Genomic DNA, 15580 nt, shown 5'->3' with positions numbered 1-15580 from the left:
TTTTTAACGTCAAGCAATTCTCTGCTATATGCGTCGAACTAAAACTTTGACCTTTTGCAACGTTTTGATTTAAGTAGCCTATTATTAAAATGATTCCGATATCGCACGCCCTTGCGATATGCATATTGCGATATGTACATTTGCGATGTTTCGATAATTTCGATATATCGTGCAGCCCTAGTTTGCTCAAGTGTAAACCAGATATCAGAGCATTCAAAGTGTCTTCATGCCATTAACCAGGAGTCCTTGAGTCATTTTACAGTCTGCATTAACTACAACATTACTCTGTAAAAATGGACTGAAGAGAGATTCAGTTTCTCAGGGCTGAATGTTGAAATCTGGGGTAATTCTTCACTTAAATGACTCACATTAGGGTATTAATTCACATTATTAATCCAAAGTCATTCACAGTTGTATAACTATTTCACAAATCGCAAATCGTCTGTTATGCTGATCTGCTTTTTATTCAGATTCATTTTATTTGGATTAAAATTAATTTATAACTGAGTATATATTGAATAGTGTTCAATTGTGTATAAATGTACTGGATACATTTACATTTATGATGTATATTTATAAATGAAAGAATGCATTGAAAGTCATTGTCAAACTTGTATGATCTATAATGAAATATAATATTTTATGAATGCCACTACACTACCGTTCAAAAGTTTGGGTTCAGTAAGATTTTTTTTTTTTTAAATAAATTCATTTTATTTAGCAAGGATGAATTAAATTGATTAAAAGTGACAGCAATGACATTTATGATGTTACAAAAGATTTCAATTTTTAAACAAATGCTGTTCTTTTGAAATCACTATTCATTAAAGAATACTGAAAAAAGTATAAGTTTCCACAAAACTGTTTGCTTTAAGTTCATCTTTAAATATGAAATATTTAACTAAAATTTGAAAATAAGTATCTTAATTTCAATATCAGTACTTTTTCCTGTTAAACAGTTTTTGGTGATCCATCTACCATTTATTAATTTACACTGTATGTATCCTTGTTCTTTCAGGAGAAGCCCCTTTCCCGCTCACTGCAAAGAGGAGAAGATGCACAATTTGATCAGGTTAGTATATGTGTGTCTTATTTCATAATTTAATAATTATAAATGCGTGTAGTATATCTCTTTCCCATCTTGCTTTTCGGTCCTCTTCTCTCTTTCTCTCACTCTCCATCACTCATTTCTGATTAGCGCAGAACTTTTCACAGCAGAGCTGCAGCAAAATGCTTTGTTTAGCAAAACGCAAAGCAAATGAGACATCATCCTGCAATGGATCCAGTCAGTGCCATTAGGCTTGTGTGTGAGAAAGAATGAGCCAGTGAGAATGTGCTCTGTATGCAGAAAATCACAGCAATTTGTGTCTGTGTGTCTCTATGCTTTTTAGTGAACAGAGTTTTGGTGTGTGTGTGTGCACTGGACATTGCCAGGAGCAGAATCGCTGTGTCATCCGCAGCAGTAGATCAGCACAGGCTGCTGCGAGTGTGTGTGTGTGTGTGTGTGTGTGTGTGAATATATCAGTTCAGGGTGTTGGAGTGTGTCTGCCAAGTGCCATGAGGGCCGGAAGAGCAGTTACATAACTCTCCTTAACCACATACATCATCCTATCCCACACACACACTCACCTGATGCAGGCCTCATATACAGTAGGGTCTAAAAGTCTGGGAATCAGTTTTGAAATAAACAAAACTTTTTTTTCCCAAAGTTCTGGGACTTTGAAGCTTTTTTTAAACAAAGAAACATTATGACTTAAATTGAATAATGTATTTCAGATTTTAAATCACTAATGAAATGAGTTAATTTGTGAGCATGTGACTCTTTGTACAGAGGGTCAGATGTTCTTTTTTCCATTGAAGCTCAATATGCTCTTTGGGATAGTCTCAGATCATGCTGGAGAACGTGATGATCAGGTTTGATGATTTGCTTGTGATGTTCCTCATTAGTAAGTTCTTTCACATCTGCTAAACAGTGTTGTTTTAGTATTTATATACTATTATAGTATTCAGTTTTTCTTTTTAAATTTTAGTAATTTTATGTAAGCTTATAATTTTTTATTAGGTTTTTTTTATTTCTATTTAGCTTTATTTTATTTTTGTTTTAGTTGTAGTAATTATAGTCCAACTTATTTTCAGTTAGTTGCCAAGACAACATTAATCTTAAGTTGTTTGAGTATAAGAATTTCATATAATGTTTATAGTTTATTTAGCTTTATTTCAATGAATGGAAACCCATTTTTTATAGTTTTAGTTAATGATAACAACACTGCTGCTAAATGAATAAATGTAAATGTTTGTCACAGATGTGAGGAATTTATGCAGCTCGAGTGCAAAAAAAGAAAAGAAATTTAAAGCAAACTAAATATTAAAACATTATGAAATTCATCATGGAATTTTTTTCATTCAACTGTTTCACTCAAATTGTTATGATATAAGATGGAATGAAAAATGTATTCAATTTAAAAATGTAAAATAGAAGAATTTGCATTAATGGTCTCAAGACTTTTGGATCCCAGTGTACTTCTGAACATCTCACTTTATTAACAAGCACACTTTCACTCTGCGCATTAGTCTTTTATTTATTTTTTATTTTTTCACAACGCTAGCACACACACACTGATTTGGCTGTTGGATTTGCCTGTGCTGAGTCTCAGGAACTGCATGTTCAGTCGTGACGTGTTGTGACCGCAAAGAGATCAGCTCTGCTGAATCACACCACAGTGAACTATACTATCCCTCACTCACTCATCAGCATACATACACATCTACTCTACTGCCATAGCTCAGTGTGTGTGTGTGTGTGAGAGAAGAGAGAGAGAGAGAGATGCTTGGTGCTGGGTTACTGCAGTGAAAGGTTGAGTAACCACTGGAAGTATCATCCTACACCCATCCTGCCCTCACAACAGGACAGATCAATAACTGACTGCACTCAAAATTGCTTCCATCTCTCTCGCGTCCCTTACCTTGTCTTTCCATTTTCATCCATTTGTATATTGTTCTCTCTTTAGATCTTTCTCTTCAATCAACTTGACAATGTTTTTACTCATTAGGTTTTACAGACAAAATAAAATGGCTTTCAAAATTAGAGTCTGTGCTGCAAATAACCGATATTTCAGAGGTGGAGAACGTTTGTACATTTTAATGGAAGTTTTTTTTTTTCCTCTTTGAAATAACATGCACTGATGAATAGGGGTCGACCAATTATCGGCGCCGATATTAATAATTTTTATGATTATCGGTATCGGTCATTTTCAAAAAGAAGAAAAACACTGCTCTTAAACTGGGTGTGTGACAGGTATGGCTGAGGAATGTGGTTTGGCCGAGGAAAAATTTTCAGTCAAAATATTTCTTTTTTTTGCTTTAACCCCTGACTACTACAACAATTATTACAACTTTTTTTTAAAAAGAATAATCACACAATACGCTATTTCTTCCATGTTTTAATTTTAATGGTAAACCCTTTGTTTAAAATAAAGAGTTTACTGTGGGAGTACTACACTCAACCAACACCAGGGAAGGCAGTTTTTGTCAGAGCCCTTGTTATTCTTAATTTTGACATTAATTTCAATTTTTACACCAGACATATATATCGGTTCAAAATATCGGTTATCGGTCTACTTGATCTGTAATCATCGGTATCGGCATCGGCCTTGAAAAACACATATCGGTCGACCCCTACTGATGAATCATGCACAGCAACCCCACCGCCATTTAGTATTTCAGTTTATTTGTTTTATTTATTGTCATTCTGTATCATCCAAGTGAAACAGATTCAGATCTAAATAACATTAAATATGACAAGAGAAAAAAAAAGTAACATATTGCATGGATGATTCATTCGTTAAAAGATCAATAACATGCATTTTATGCCTTTAATAGATAAATTAATTAATATTTGTGACCATGGACCACAAAACCAGTCATAAGGGTCAATTTATTTTTATTGAGATTTATACATCACATGAAAGCTGAATAAATAAGCTTTCCATTGATGTATGGTTTGACAATATTTGGCCGAGATACAACTATTTGAAAATCTGGAATCTGAGGGTGCAAAAAAATCAAAATACTAAGAAAATCGTCTTTAAAGTTGTCCAAATGAAGTCCTTAGCAATGCATATTACTAATCAAAAATTAAGTTTTGATATATTTACGGTAGGAAATTTACAAAATATCTTCATGGAACATGATCTTTACTTAATATCCTAATGATTTTTGGCATAAAAGAAAAATCGATAATTTTGACCCATACAATGTTTTTTTGGCTATTGCTAAAAATATACCCCAGCGACTTAAGACTGGTTTTGGTCCAGGGTCACATTTAGTAAATATTTGATTTCATGTTGTGTTTAACCCACATAAAGAGTGTGTCATTGAGCTGTATTATTGTGTTTGTGTGTTACAGTTAATAAGCTCTATGAGCTCCATAGCAGAACACTGTTTGCCTTCACTGTTGCGGACGTTGTTTGACTGGTACAGAAGACAGAGCGGGACAGAAGACGAGTCGTACGAGTACAGACCTCGCTCCAGCACCAAGTCCAAAGGGTGGGCAAATATACATCTTACACATAGTACACATCATCGTATGTTTTTCTCTTTCTCTGCTGTCTCTTTATCTTTTCTTTAGCAAGAGCTTCAACAGATGCATATGATGTGCCTCTTTCTTGTGACATTTTATTTGGAGTTAATAAAACGTGCTTTTATTCTAACTTGTGAATCCTGTACTTTTGATCTCTTTCTTTAGAGATGAACAGCACCGAGATAAAGACTTCCTACTGGAGCGAAGGGACTTAGCCATAGACTTCATTTTTTGTTTAGTTTCAGTGGAAGTTTTGAAACAGGTGAGGTTTGTGTGTTTCATTGCTTAGGTGTGGTGTCTCAGAAGTCAGAGATAGGTGTGTTGTGGCATTAACATGCATAGACTTGCTAACAGTATATCAAGGATCCTGAAGTAAAACAGTGACCCTTACATCAGGGTTGATGTTGATGAAATGTTTTCCGTAGATTCCCCTTCATCCCGTGCCAGACGCCTTAGTACAAGAAGTCCTTAACCTGGCATTCAAGCACTTTAAACACAAAGAGGGGTGAGTCTGCATACGCAAACACACACTTTCCTATGCAAATTCTACAGATGTACCCTGGACAAATGCAAACCTAATGTGAGACACACAAGTGTGTGATTTCTGAAACTACCTAGAATTCAATTGCATCATGTGCATCACATCATTTTCTATGTATATACACTTGTTCAAAAGTTTAGGGTAGGTCACCAAGGCTGCATTTATTTAATCAAAAATACAGTAAAACTATTTTGAAATATTATTACAGTTTGAAATAACGGTTTTCTGTTTTAATATTTTGAAATATAATGTATTCCTGTGTTCATAAAGCTAAATTTTCAGCAGCCATTACTCCAGGCTTCAGTGGCACATGATCCTTCAGAAATCACTCTACTATGATGATTTGCTACTCGAGAAACATTTATAATGATCACAAAACTGTTGTGCCATTTTTGTGGAAACTAGGTTACTTTTTTCAGAATTCCTTAATGACTAGAAAGTTCAATGGAACAGCATTTATTTGAAAGGGGAATCTTTTATGCATCGATTTTATGCATTCAATTCAATTCATTCTTGCTGAATAAAGTATTTCTTTAAAAAAATACAAATGTTACTGACCCCAAACTTAACAGTTTAAATGTAATTTTGTAATTAATGGACTACAAACCAATATTTTCTTGATTCTGTGTAGAATGGCTTGTCTTACTGATTGTCATGGTGTGTTTGACAGGTACTCAGGCCCCAACACTGGTAATGTGCACATCATCGCTGACCTCTACGCTGAGGTCATCGGAGTTCTCGCCCAATCCAAGTGAGTTCAAATCCATCCCAAAACCACAAGGAGTTTACAGTGTACCTTTTGTGGTCTGTTGCACATAAAAAAAATTCAGTTAGAAATTTAACAAAGAAAGGATGAAGTTGATGCTAGCACATAATTCAGATCTCCCATCAGAGTTAACAAAGCCCCCAAACCCCTCTCATTCTGTCAAACTAACTTGCCTAGAGCTAAATACAGATGATTTGTACAGTCTTCGGACGCTTTTAATGTTACTGTAATTCTCTGCTCTCCACACGCCAAGACTCTCTCACAGCTACATGAAACTGTCCAAGCTATAATGTAATTTAGCCCTGTGCTGTAATAGTCAGGGCCTGAAATTGATTTACCACAGTGCTCAACCTTCCCTCCAGTTCATGATTTCCTGTGCAGAGCCACTTTGTCCCGAGGACAGTGTTTGAAAAGGCCGTTTTACATAATATGATAAAGGCATGATGCGCTGACTGTGGTCCTTGCTTGTTTGGATCAGATGGTTTCCATTGCTGTAACAAGCTTTTGCTTTTGAGTTTTGTTTTTACTTAAAGGAAACTCTTGAACTTTTTACAAAAAAAAATGTAAATATGGCCCACAGACAGTAACAAGCCAGTTTTTTTCACCCTGTTATGTGACGTTAAGTTTTGGTTGAAGGCTCCTACACACATTTGTTGAGCACTTGATAGAAACTTGACAATAAATTTTCATCAGCTGTTGTGCGAATAGACTAGACACCTAATTCCAAAATTTTAATTAATTTCTCTTTAATTATGTGTTTGTGTGCAGGTTCCAGGCAGTGCGTAAGAAGTTCATCACAGAGCTGAAGGAACTGAGGCTGAAGGAGCAAAGTCCTCATGTGGTGCAGAGCATCATCAGCCTCATCATGGGCATGAAGTTCTTCAGAGTCAAAATGTACCCCGTTGAGGACTTTGAGGCTTCTTTCCAGTTCATGCAGGTCGAGACACATGCAAACACAGACATGTACTGTACATGTAAAGGTTGTCTTCAAAGGTTTCTGTCATCATTCACTCACCTGCATGCTGTTCCAAACCTGTAAGACTTTCACTCATCTTCATAGATTTTACATTACATTTTTTGACACGTTAAAAAGTTCATGAAGACATTGTAAAAGATATCCATATGAACTGGGCGGTTTAATCCAAGTCTTCTGATGAGACATGCTAAATTTATGATGAACAGATTTATTTCAGGCTTTTATTTGCATATAAATACTGATCAACGCACATACATACAGCATATCAAATATGGTCAACAATAGCTCAAACATGCTTGACTTTCAATGAAGGGTCAGAAATTTCCCATATATTTTATAAAAAATATTTTCATTTGTGTTTTGAAGATGAGTGAAAGTCATATGGGTTCATAACAACATGAGGGTGAGTAATTGATGACAATTTCAATTTTGGGTGAACTAACCCTTTCATTTTGGACACTAAAGATGTTTTAGTGTTACATGGTACATCTCATGAACAGAGTATAAATATATTTATTTTCTAAAATCTATTACATTTGTTAAATCGACTGTTATCTAGCATAAAAGAGGGCTTGACCTTCTCAACAAAAAAACAATTAAAATCCCACAACAGCGACGTAAATTTCACATAATCTCTTGAATAGATATGTAGTTATTTGTAGAATTTTTTATTTTTTTGATATATACTAACTTTAATGACCAAAAACATAACATTTCCCAGTGTCCCAAAGACATGTCCCAATTTTTGCTAACAGACTTGTACAAATTGCACAAATTGTGAATTGCATGCAAAATAAACAAAAAACAGAATGATTTGTATAAAATTTAGTTTGATTATTCTGAGTTAAGCAAAGTTATCCACCTTTTTTAAATGACAAATTTAAATTATAATAAATAAATACAGTAAATATTGTTTTCAACATTTGAGGCCCTATTTTGTTCCGTTTTGGTGGAAAGTGCCACATCATCACTGTCAATACATTTTGAGTCTCGTCTGCTCTATTGTCGTTCAGACAGTACTTCTTTTGTTTTATTTGCGAGCTCTCTGTAGTCATGCCTCATAAAATCTCTTGAGTAACAGTCTCAATGTGTTAGCCCTACCTTTGCCAACAGGACTGTGTGGAGCAATTCCTTTACATTAGCCACTTATAGGCAGTGAAGTCCTGCACTCAATATGTGCTTCACTTAACAAGCACTGTAATCCAGAGATTTTTATTGAGCTGTATTTTATTGTAGACCTCATATTTCTCCAACTACCATGTGGCATTGTGTACTCCTTACAAAAGGTTTAATAGTGGTGCATCCTTTTCAGTTACTAAAACTACATTTATGAGTTTCTCTCAAATGTTTATTGTGCAGATTTGCATTAATTAATTAAATGTTTTGTTTTGTGTGTCTCTGTTGGTGAAGCAGGAATGTGCTCAGTATTTCCTGGAGGTGAAGGACAAAGATATCAAACATGCACTGGCTGGCCTGTTTGTTGAGATCCTCATCCCTGTAGCTGCTGTAAGTACCGCATAGCTCTCCATTTGTTTAAAGGGGTCCTATTATGCTCTTTTACAAAGTCTTGATTTTGTTTTGGGGGTGTACTAGAACAGGCTCTCATGCTAGGTTGTTCGAAAAACACATTATTTTTCACATATTTTACATTATTACAACACCTCTCTCCCCAGTCTGGCATGAATGGCTCAAATAGTTCCAGTATCAAATGAAGGAAATACGAAATGTGCTGTGATTGGTTAGCTGGACCAGTGTGTGTTGTGATTGGCAGCACTCGGCGCCTGGTCGGGAAATGTCATGCCACTTACCATAGCCGCCTGCAAGCTTCAGTGTAAATATGGCGTCAAAATCAAATCAATTTGAGCGCAATTTAAACCCGGATGATTGTAAACTCTCTAAGTTCGTCTGCCTTGGGAAAGCTAGCTTGTGTCTGACATAGTGATAACATTCGTTGCCTTCTCTAGTGCAGCTCAATCAGGTCTCGTCCCATTCGTCGATATTTGTGATATCACAAATCCCGGAAAATATGCATTGTAGTCAAAAGCAGTTCTTCCTCAATAACTGGCACATCTTCCTTCAGAACTGCCTTTCCCACCTGAAGGTAACATTTTCTAACAGTGAAATGAATACAGAGTGTTTACTTCAGCTTGGTGATATTCTTTGGGGGGAAAACCCCCACTAGAGCTGACAGTTTCACAGAGATTGCACCATAGAAAATGCAGCTTACAAGTAGCTGTAAAAAGTAGCTACAAATCCTACATTTCTATCAAATGTGGTTTGGGCACTGCAAAAACCAAACAAAATAAAATGTGCTGTTGATACATATAGATTCTGAAGCCTGGAGGCAGGTTTGGTGATTCAATATAAAAATTCATTCTGTTTGTGGGTTGGTTCACTTACATAATTTTGGAGAAAGGTGTGGTGTTATAGACAACTTCTGAAAAATGCTTCTTGCTTATGTTTTTCAGTTAATTATACTTGTGTCATCCACTCTTTCTCAATCATATCTCAAAACCGTGTGTGTTTGTGCTTGTCCACGTTCTTTTTCATTGTCGCTGGTTCAGCTACAAGGATGTGATCATTTTTTGGTTTCTTAACTTCCCTTCCACAATGATTGAGTTTTCCTCCAATCTATGCAACTTTATCATGTGAATCTTCAGGATTGATCCGTGATGCTTTGATTTGGTGGTGGTGATTTTATGAATGAGTAATCAAACTCTATGTAACTCCCTGCAGTACCGATTAAATCCTTTACTCACTTTCCGTTAACCTAGATCAGGACTGGATCAGAATTGGACTGTAGTGTGGATCTTACTCCAAATCCACTTTAGGCCGCTTCTTACATTTCTCAAAAAGGCATGTGAACGATTCAGGATCAGAAGTGAAGTTTTCCTCAGTGGTCTGTTAGCCAATTGAGCCCAGGTTTATGGGATTTGTAGTCTCAGTGGTGGATAATTTCTCTCCTAATTGATCCATGGATCCCCTTTACAGTTCTGCTTGTCTGTCTGCTCCCCTGTCTGTTCTAACCCTGCTGTAGTTTGTCTTCCCTGGCCAACAGACTTTAGTCAGAGTGGACGTCATATTTTATTTGAATCCTTGTTATATGTAGCGTCTAATCTGACTATATTCTTCACAATCACTCTCGCTTGTAATCACCCATTTGCATGCACTAATCCTGCCTTTTTTGTTTTTATTTTTTTTATTTCATTTTGTTTCAATCCTGCTATTTGTCTTCTCACCCATCAGAAACTCTTCATCTTCATCAGCACATCACCTATATATGAATTCAATTTAAAATGAGCTTCCTAGAAGCTTTTGTCTAATGGGACATTTTCATTCCTTAAGGAAGTATAGATAAATGTTGAAATACTTGTGTTGATTCTGTAGGGAATCTGACACTGAAGTATTAAATCTTATGCACCCTGCTCTTTGTTTTGCATGTTGTTGTAGCACAAAGCTTTGTTTTGTTCTTAAGTTTGTCTCTTGTTCTTTTTCTAACCTGCATGTCTTCGCCATCACCATCACCCTCTGTCCTTTGTCATCTTTTTTTGTTTCCCCTGCACGTTTATTGGCTCCAGATGCCGTCAAACAACAGCATCCGTAAGCAGATTGAGACCCTGCAGGTGAGTTACCATGGTTACCCACAAGGGAGCTCAGAGGTCATGTGATTGACCTGGAGTCGTTCGTTGTAGTTTTTGAAAAGTGATTTCTGTTAAATAAAATATCTCCTTTTGAATTGGACTTTGAGCTTTGTAACTTTGCAGATCTTTTTTATGCTCAAACAGCAACATTACAGACTAACTAAAGTTGAAAATGTGAAAAAGCATAATAGGACCCCTTTAAATTATATAATATCATTCCTATGAGCCAAATTTCACATGCGTACTGCAGAAATTTAATGCATTCTGACTAAATTGCCACATTGCTCCATCAACTCTGATTTAAATGAGTGTAATTTCACAATATGGCAACACAGAACATTACACGACTTTCCATTAATTCAAATCAGAACATGTGCGATCTGTAAACACTCTCCAGTCCCTTTGTTTTTCCATTTGCACCCATAACTGATTTTTAATGTCATAGTATAATGTCACTGGTTTTAAAGCATAATCAGTACTTCGAGAAGTTCATGCTGTTTAAACCCTAAAATTGAGCTGGTTGTGTGTCTGATGGAGTTGAATCAGAGCGACGATAGAGCAAGAGTTGTGACTTTCAAAAAAAACTGCACCTTGTCTTTAAGCAAAATCATGCAAATCTGCTCTCTTTTGTTTCACACCAATCACACACCGATTCAAATACAGATTGGCTCTTTGAAACTGTGTTTGTATTCCGATCATTTGACAGAGGCTCAGTGACTCTTCTGCAGTGTTTATGATGGTACATGTCTTGTCAAGTGGTTTGAGGTGGAGCTTGTGGAATGAGTTGCTACAGAAACACAATTGAAATGTATTTCATTTGGCATTGACAAGATGAATAGCTCTGAGTGATTTGTGTGCTGTTGTGCTCCAAGCGGGTGTAGCTCAGCCTCAGCATGAGGATTCATATGTTTGTGCTTGTGTGCTTTTGGAAGGCGGTGAAGAATGAAGTGAATGTGCCCTGCCTGAAGAACTTCGTAGAGATGCTCTACCAGACAACCTTTGACCTCAGCTCAAGAAAGAAGCACTCACTGGTACAGTCCTTTTCTGCTTTGATACATACTTTCCCACAATCTCTGTAGCCTAGATCATTCTGCCACCCAGAAGGCTGACATTTTTTTGTGGAACACAAAAAGTTTAGCTGATTCTATCTGTGGCCCTTTTCCGTGCAGTTGCAAAGCATTGAAGCTTTAAAAAGTACCATAAAACTCTCATGAAAGTGGGCCATAAGAGTTTTGCGTTTGTATTTCAAATCTTTTATTGTCTGCTCTATCAGTAGTATTGAGTGAGAAATAGTTGTTATTCACTGTAAATCTGTCCTAGCTCTCCATGTCAGGTGCATGAGAGAAGTTGCAATGTCCGATTTGTGAATCAGCATGTTAATTTTTTCTTGTTTGATATATTTTCAGTTTTCTGTGTCTGTCTCTCTCCCCAGGCATTGTATCCCTTGGTCACATGTCTGCTGTGTGTTAGTCAAAAGCAGTTCTTCCTCAATAACTGGCACATCTTCCTTCAGAACTGCCTTTCCCACCTGAAGGTAACATTTTCTAACAGTGAAATGAATACAGAGTGTTTACTTCAGCTTGGTGATATTCTTTGGGGGGAAAACCCCCACTAGAGCTGACAGTTTCACAGAGATTGCACCATAGAAAATGCAGCTTACAAGTAGCTGTAAAAAGTAGCTACAAATCCTACATTTCTATCAAATGTGGTTTGGGCACTGCAAAAACCAAACAAAATAAAATGTGCTGTTGATACATATAGATTCTGAAGCCTGGAGGCAGGTTTGGTGATTCAATATAAAAATTCATTCTGTTTGTGGGTTGGTTCACTTACATAATTTTGGAGAAAGGTGTGGTGTTATAGACAACTTCTGAAAAATGCTTCTTGCTTATGTTTTTCAGTTAATTATACTTGTGTCATCCACTCTTTCTCAATCATATCTCAAAACCGTGTGTGTTTGTGCTTGTCCACGTTCTTTTTCATTGTCGCTGGTTCAGCTACAAGGATGTGATCATTTTTTGGTTTCTTAACTTCCCTTCCACAATGATTGAGTTTTCCTCCAATCTATGCAACTTTATCATGTGAATCTTCAGGATTGATCCGTGATGCTTTGATTTGGTGGTGGTGATTTTATGAATGAGTAATCAAACTCTATGTAACTCCCTGCAGTACCGATTAAATCCTTTACTCACTTTCCGTTAACCTAGATCAGGACTGGATCAGAATTGGACTGTAGTGTGGATCTTACTCCAAATCCACTTTAGGCCGCTTCTTACATTTCTCAAAAAGGCATGTGAACGATTCAGGATCAGAAGTGAAGTTTTCCTCAGTGGTCTGTTAGCCAATTGAGCCCAGGTTTATGGGATTTGTAGTCTCAGTGGTGGATAATTTCTCTCCTAATTGATCCATGGATCCCCTTTACAGTTCTGCTTGTCTGTCTGCTCCCCTGTCTGTTCTAACCCTGCTGTAGTTTGTCTTCCCTGGCCAACAGACTTTAGTCAGAGTGGACGTCATATTTTATTTGAATCCTTGTTATATGTAGCGTCTAATCTGACTATATTCTTCACAATCACTCTCGCTTGTAATCACCCATTTGCATGCACTAATCCTGCCTTTTTTGTTTTTATTTTTTTTATTTCATTTTGTTTCAATCCTGCTATTTGTCTTCTCACCCATCAGAAACTCTTCATCTTCATCAGCACATCACCTATATATGAATTCAATTTAAAATGAGCTTCCTAGAAGCTTTTGTCTAATGGGACATTTTCATTCCTTAAGGAAGTATAGATAAATGTTGAAATACTTGTGTTGATTCTGTAGGGAATCTGACACTGAAGTATTAAATCTTATGCACCCTGCTCTTTGTTTTGCATGTTGTTGTAGCACAAAGCTTTGTTTTGTTCTTAAGTTTGTCTCTTGTTCTTTTTCTAACCTGCATGTCTTCGCCATCACCATCACCCTCTGTCCTTTGTCATCTTTTTTTGTTTCCCCTGCACGTTTATTGGCTCCAGATGCCGTCAAACAACAGCATCCGTAAGCAGATTGAGACCCTGCAGGTGAGTTACCATGGTTACCCACAAGGGAGCTCAGAGGTCATGTGATTGACCTGTGTTCCACATGGGCTTTTTGAGACTCCTGACTCTTTTGCCTGTCCATAGAGGAAACAATGCTAAATAACTTTATTACTTTCCTGCTGTCCTCAAGAATTCACACAGGAAAACCACCCAGTTCAAGGAGTCATTGATGAAGATGTAGACTTTATCATTTCTGTGGTCACCATTCAGGGCGTCAGGAATGTTTTATCTGAGGTGGCATTAATTCAGGCCAAAACTGGCGTGCTAAAAAAGTATTTTGTATTACGATACATTTCCAAAAATATGTAAGTGAAAATATAGAATGAATTATTATTAGTAGTATTTCGTAAAATTTTGTGCTAATTATTAAAGTGATTGACTATCTAGCCTAGTGATTTTATTTTATCCTGCAAGGGGACCAGGTTCAACTCTTGGCCTAAATTTTAATATTGCAAGCAAATTTGCAGCAAAGTTTGACAGCAGTGCACTTCTGGAAAATTATGGAAATTATGGATTTATATTATGACCATCAGTTTGAATGTCCATGATGCTGCAGATCACAGTCTTTCTCTGTAGAAGTTTAAATAGTTTGCAAGTTTGTTGCATTTATATTGGTTTGTTTTGAATGTACAACTCTTTGAAATGTACCTGCAGACTCATTAGGCCAGAGTGGAAAAACATATTGCTGATAATTCAGTAAAGAAATGGCATCCTTGTTGACGGAAGACACTAGGGAGTCCTCACTGTACTAGTGCTCTCATACTTACTGTATGTAGTTGATGTTCACTGCAAACCATGCAATCATATCGCCCCTTATGGTGAGTGTTGATTATTATTGCATCAATGCAGTTAAAGCAGAAATTACAGCTCTTATTGGCTTGTAAATGGAGTCCAGTGCGTCATATTCGTCCTTAGCTCGTCACGAGCAGTAGGTGAGCTATTGATCATCACCCATCATGATACAGATGAAGCAGCAGCTCTTTATGAATGAATCTGGCATATTTTCTAGGCTGGGTTAATTCATGAATTGTTGTTTTTGGAGGTCATTTCGACTCACTTGGGGGTTTTTAAGACCCTGTTTTCTGTAAAGCCACTTTAAAGCAATGTGTTTGTAAAAATCCACAATAAGGATTTTTTTAATTTAAGATTTTTCACTGCCACTGGCCCCACTGGTCTCACATAAATCAGCAATAAATCAGCAGTAAATACATCACCGGAGTTGCTTGATGTTAAGTCCATTACACCCTATAAAAATTACAGTTCCAAAATTACAAAAATGTACTTTATGGAAATAAAGGCCTTTTTTCTAGGGCTCATGTCATGAGTTCTTGTTGTCTGAGCATTTTTTGTTTCTTTCTTTTTAGAACAAAGATCCCAAAATGTCTCGTGTAGCACTGGAGTCTCTTTACCGGCTGCTCTGGGTTTATATCATCAGGATCAAGTGTGAGAGCAACACAACCACACAGAGGTGGGACACACAATCATACAGATTTACAAAAATGTCTTGAATTTATACCAGTTGCATACACTAGGAATACATTCACTCAATACTAACCCTAACCACAAACATACCATTATTTGAGAAGGTAAACCTCTCAAAGATACATACAAATATATGCAAATTGTCAGATTCTTGTAGACCATTCTTGTTCATATGTATATAACATCTCACATTATCTCTTTTCCCTCACAGTCGTCTCCTCAGTATTGTAACAGCACTTTTCCCAAAGGGCTCTCGCAGCGTGGTGCCCAGGGACACACCCCTCAACATCTTTGTTAAGATCATTCAGTTTATTGCTCAGGTAAAAAAAAATAAATAAATAAAAACACTCAAAACATATTTTAGAATACCTCAGGTTCATATCCAGCCTTCATTTTGTCCCAATTCCAAAGATAGCTATCCACTTTACCATCTACACTCTATTATTTTATAATACAGTTAAAATTATCAAAATGAACATTTGGGAGAGTGGTTTTAATTTATCGCATTGTTTTTCATTGGT

At 36.5% G+C, this 15580-nt stretch overlaps 1 protein-coding gene across 1 annotated transcript in view; it reads left to right on the top strand.

Annotated features, from left to right (window-relative positions):
• The window catches only part of LOC107718384 (protein furry homolog-like), an 87179-nt gene that overhangs the window by 28998 nt on the left and 42601 nt on the right, over nt 1–15580 (top strand). The window contains 11 exon segments of the mRNA XM_016525432.1: nt 1019–1072; nt 4406–4545; nt 4745–4841; nt 5005–5084; nt 5791–5871; nt 6655–6823; nt 8276–8368; nt 11436–11534; nt 11936–12037; nt 14942–15045; nt 15271–15379. Of these exon segments, the coding sequence (XP_016380918.1) occupies nt 1019–1072; nt 4406–4545; nt 4745–4841; nt 5005–5084; nt 5791–5871; nt 6655–6823; nt 8276–8368; nt 11436–11534; nt 11936–12037; nt 14942–15045; nt 15271–15379 (1128 nt within the window).

This window comes from Sinocyclocheilus rhinocerous, unplaced genomic scaffold (assembly GCF_001515625.1).
Source record: "Sinocyclocheilus rhinocerous isolate Xijiao unplaced genomic scaffold, SAMN03320098_v1.1 scaffold453, whole genome shotgun sequence".
Classification (NCBI taxonomy): domain Eukaryota; kingdom Metazoa; phylum Chordata; class Actinopteri; order Cypriniformes; family Cyprinidae; genus Sinocyclocheilus; species Sinocyclocheilus rhinocerous.
The sequence above is the reverse complement of the archived record's forward strand: the minus strand, read 5'-3'. Positions and strand labels throughout refer to the sequence as shown.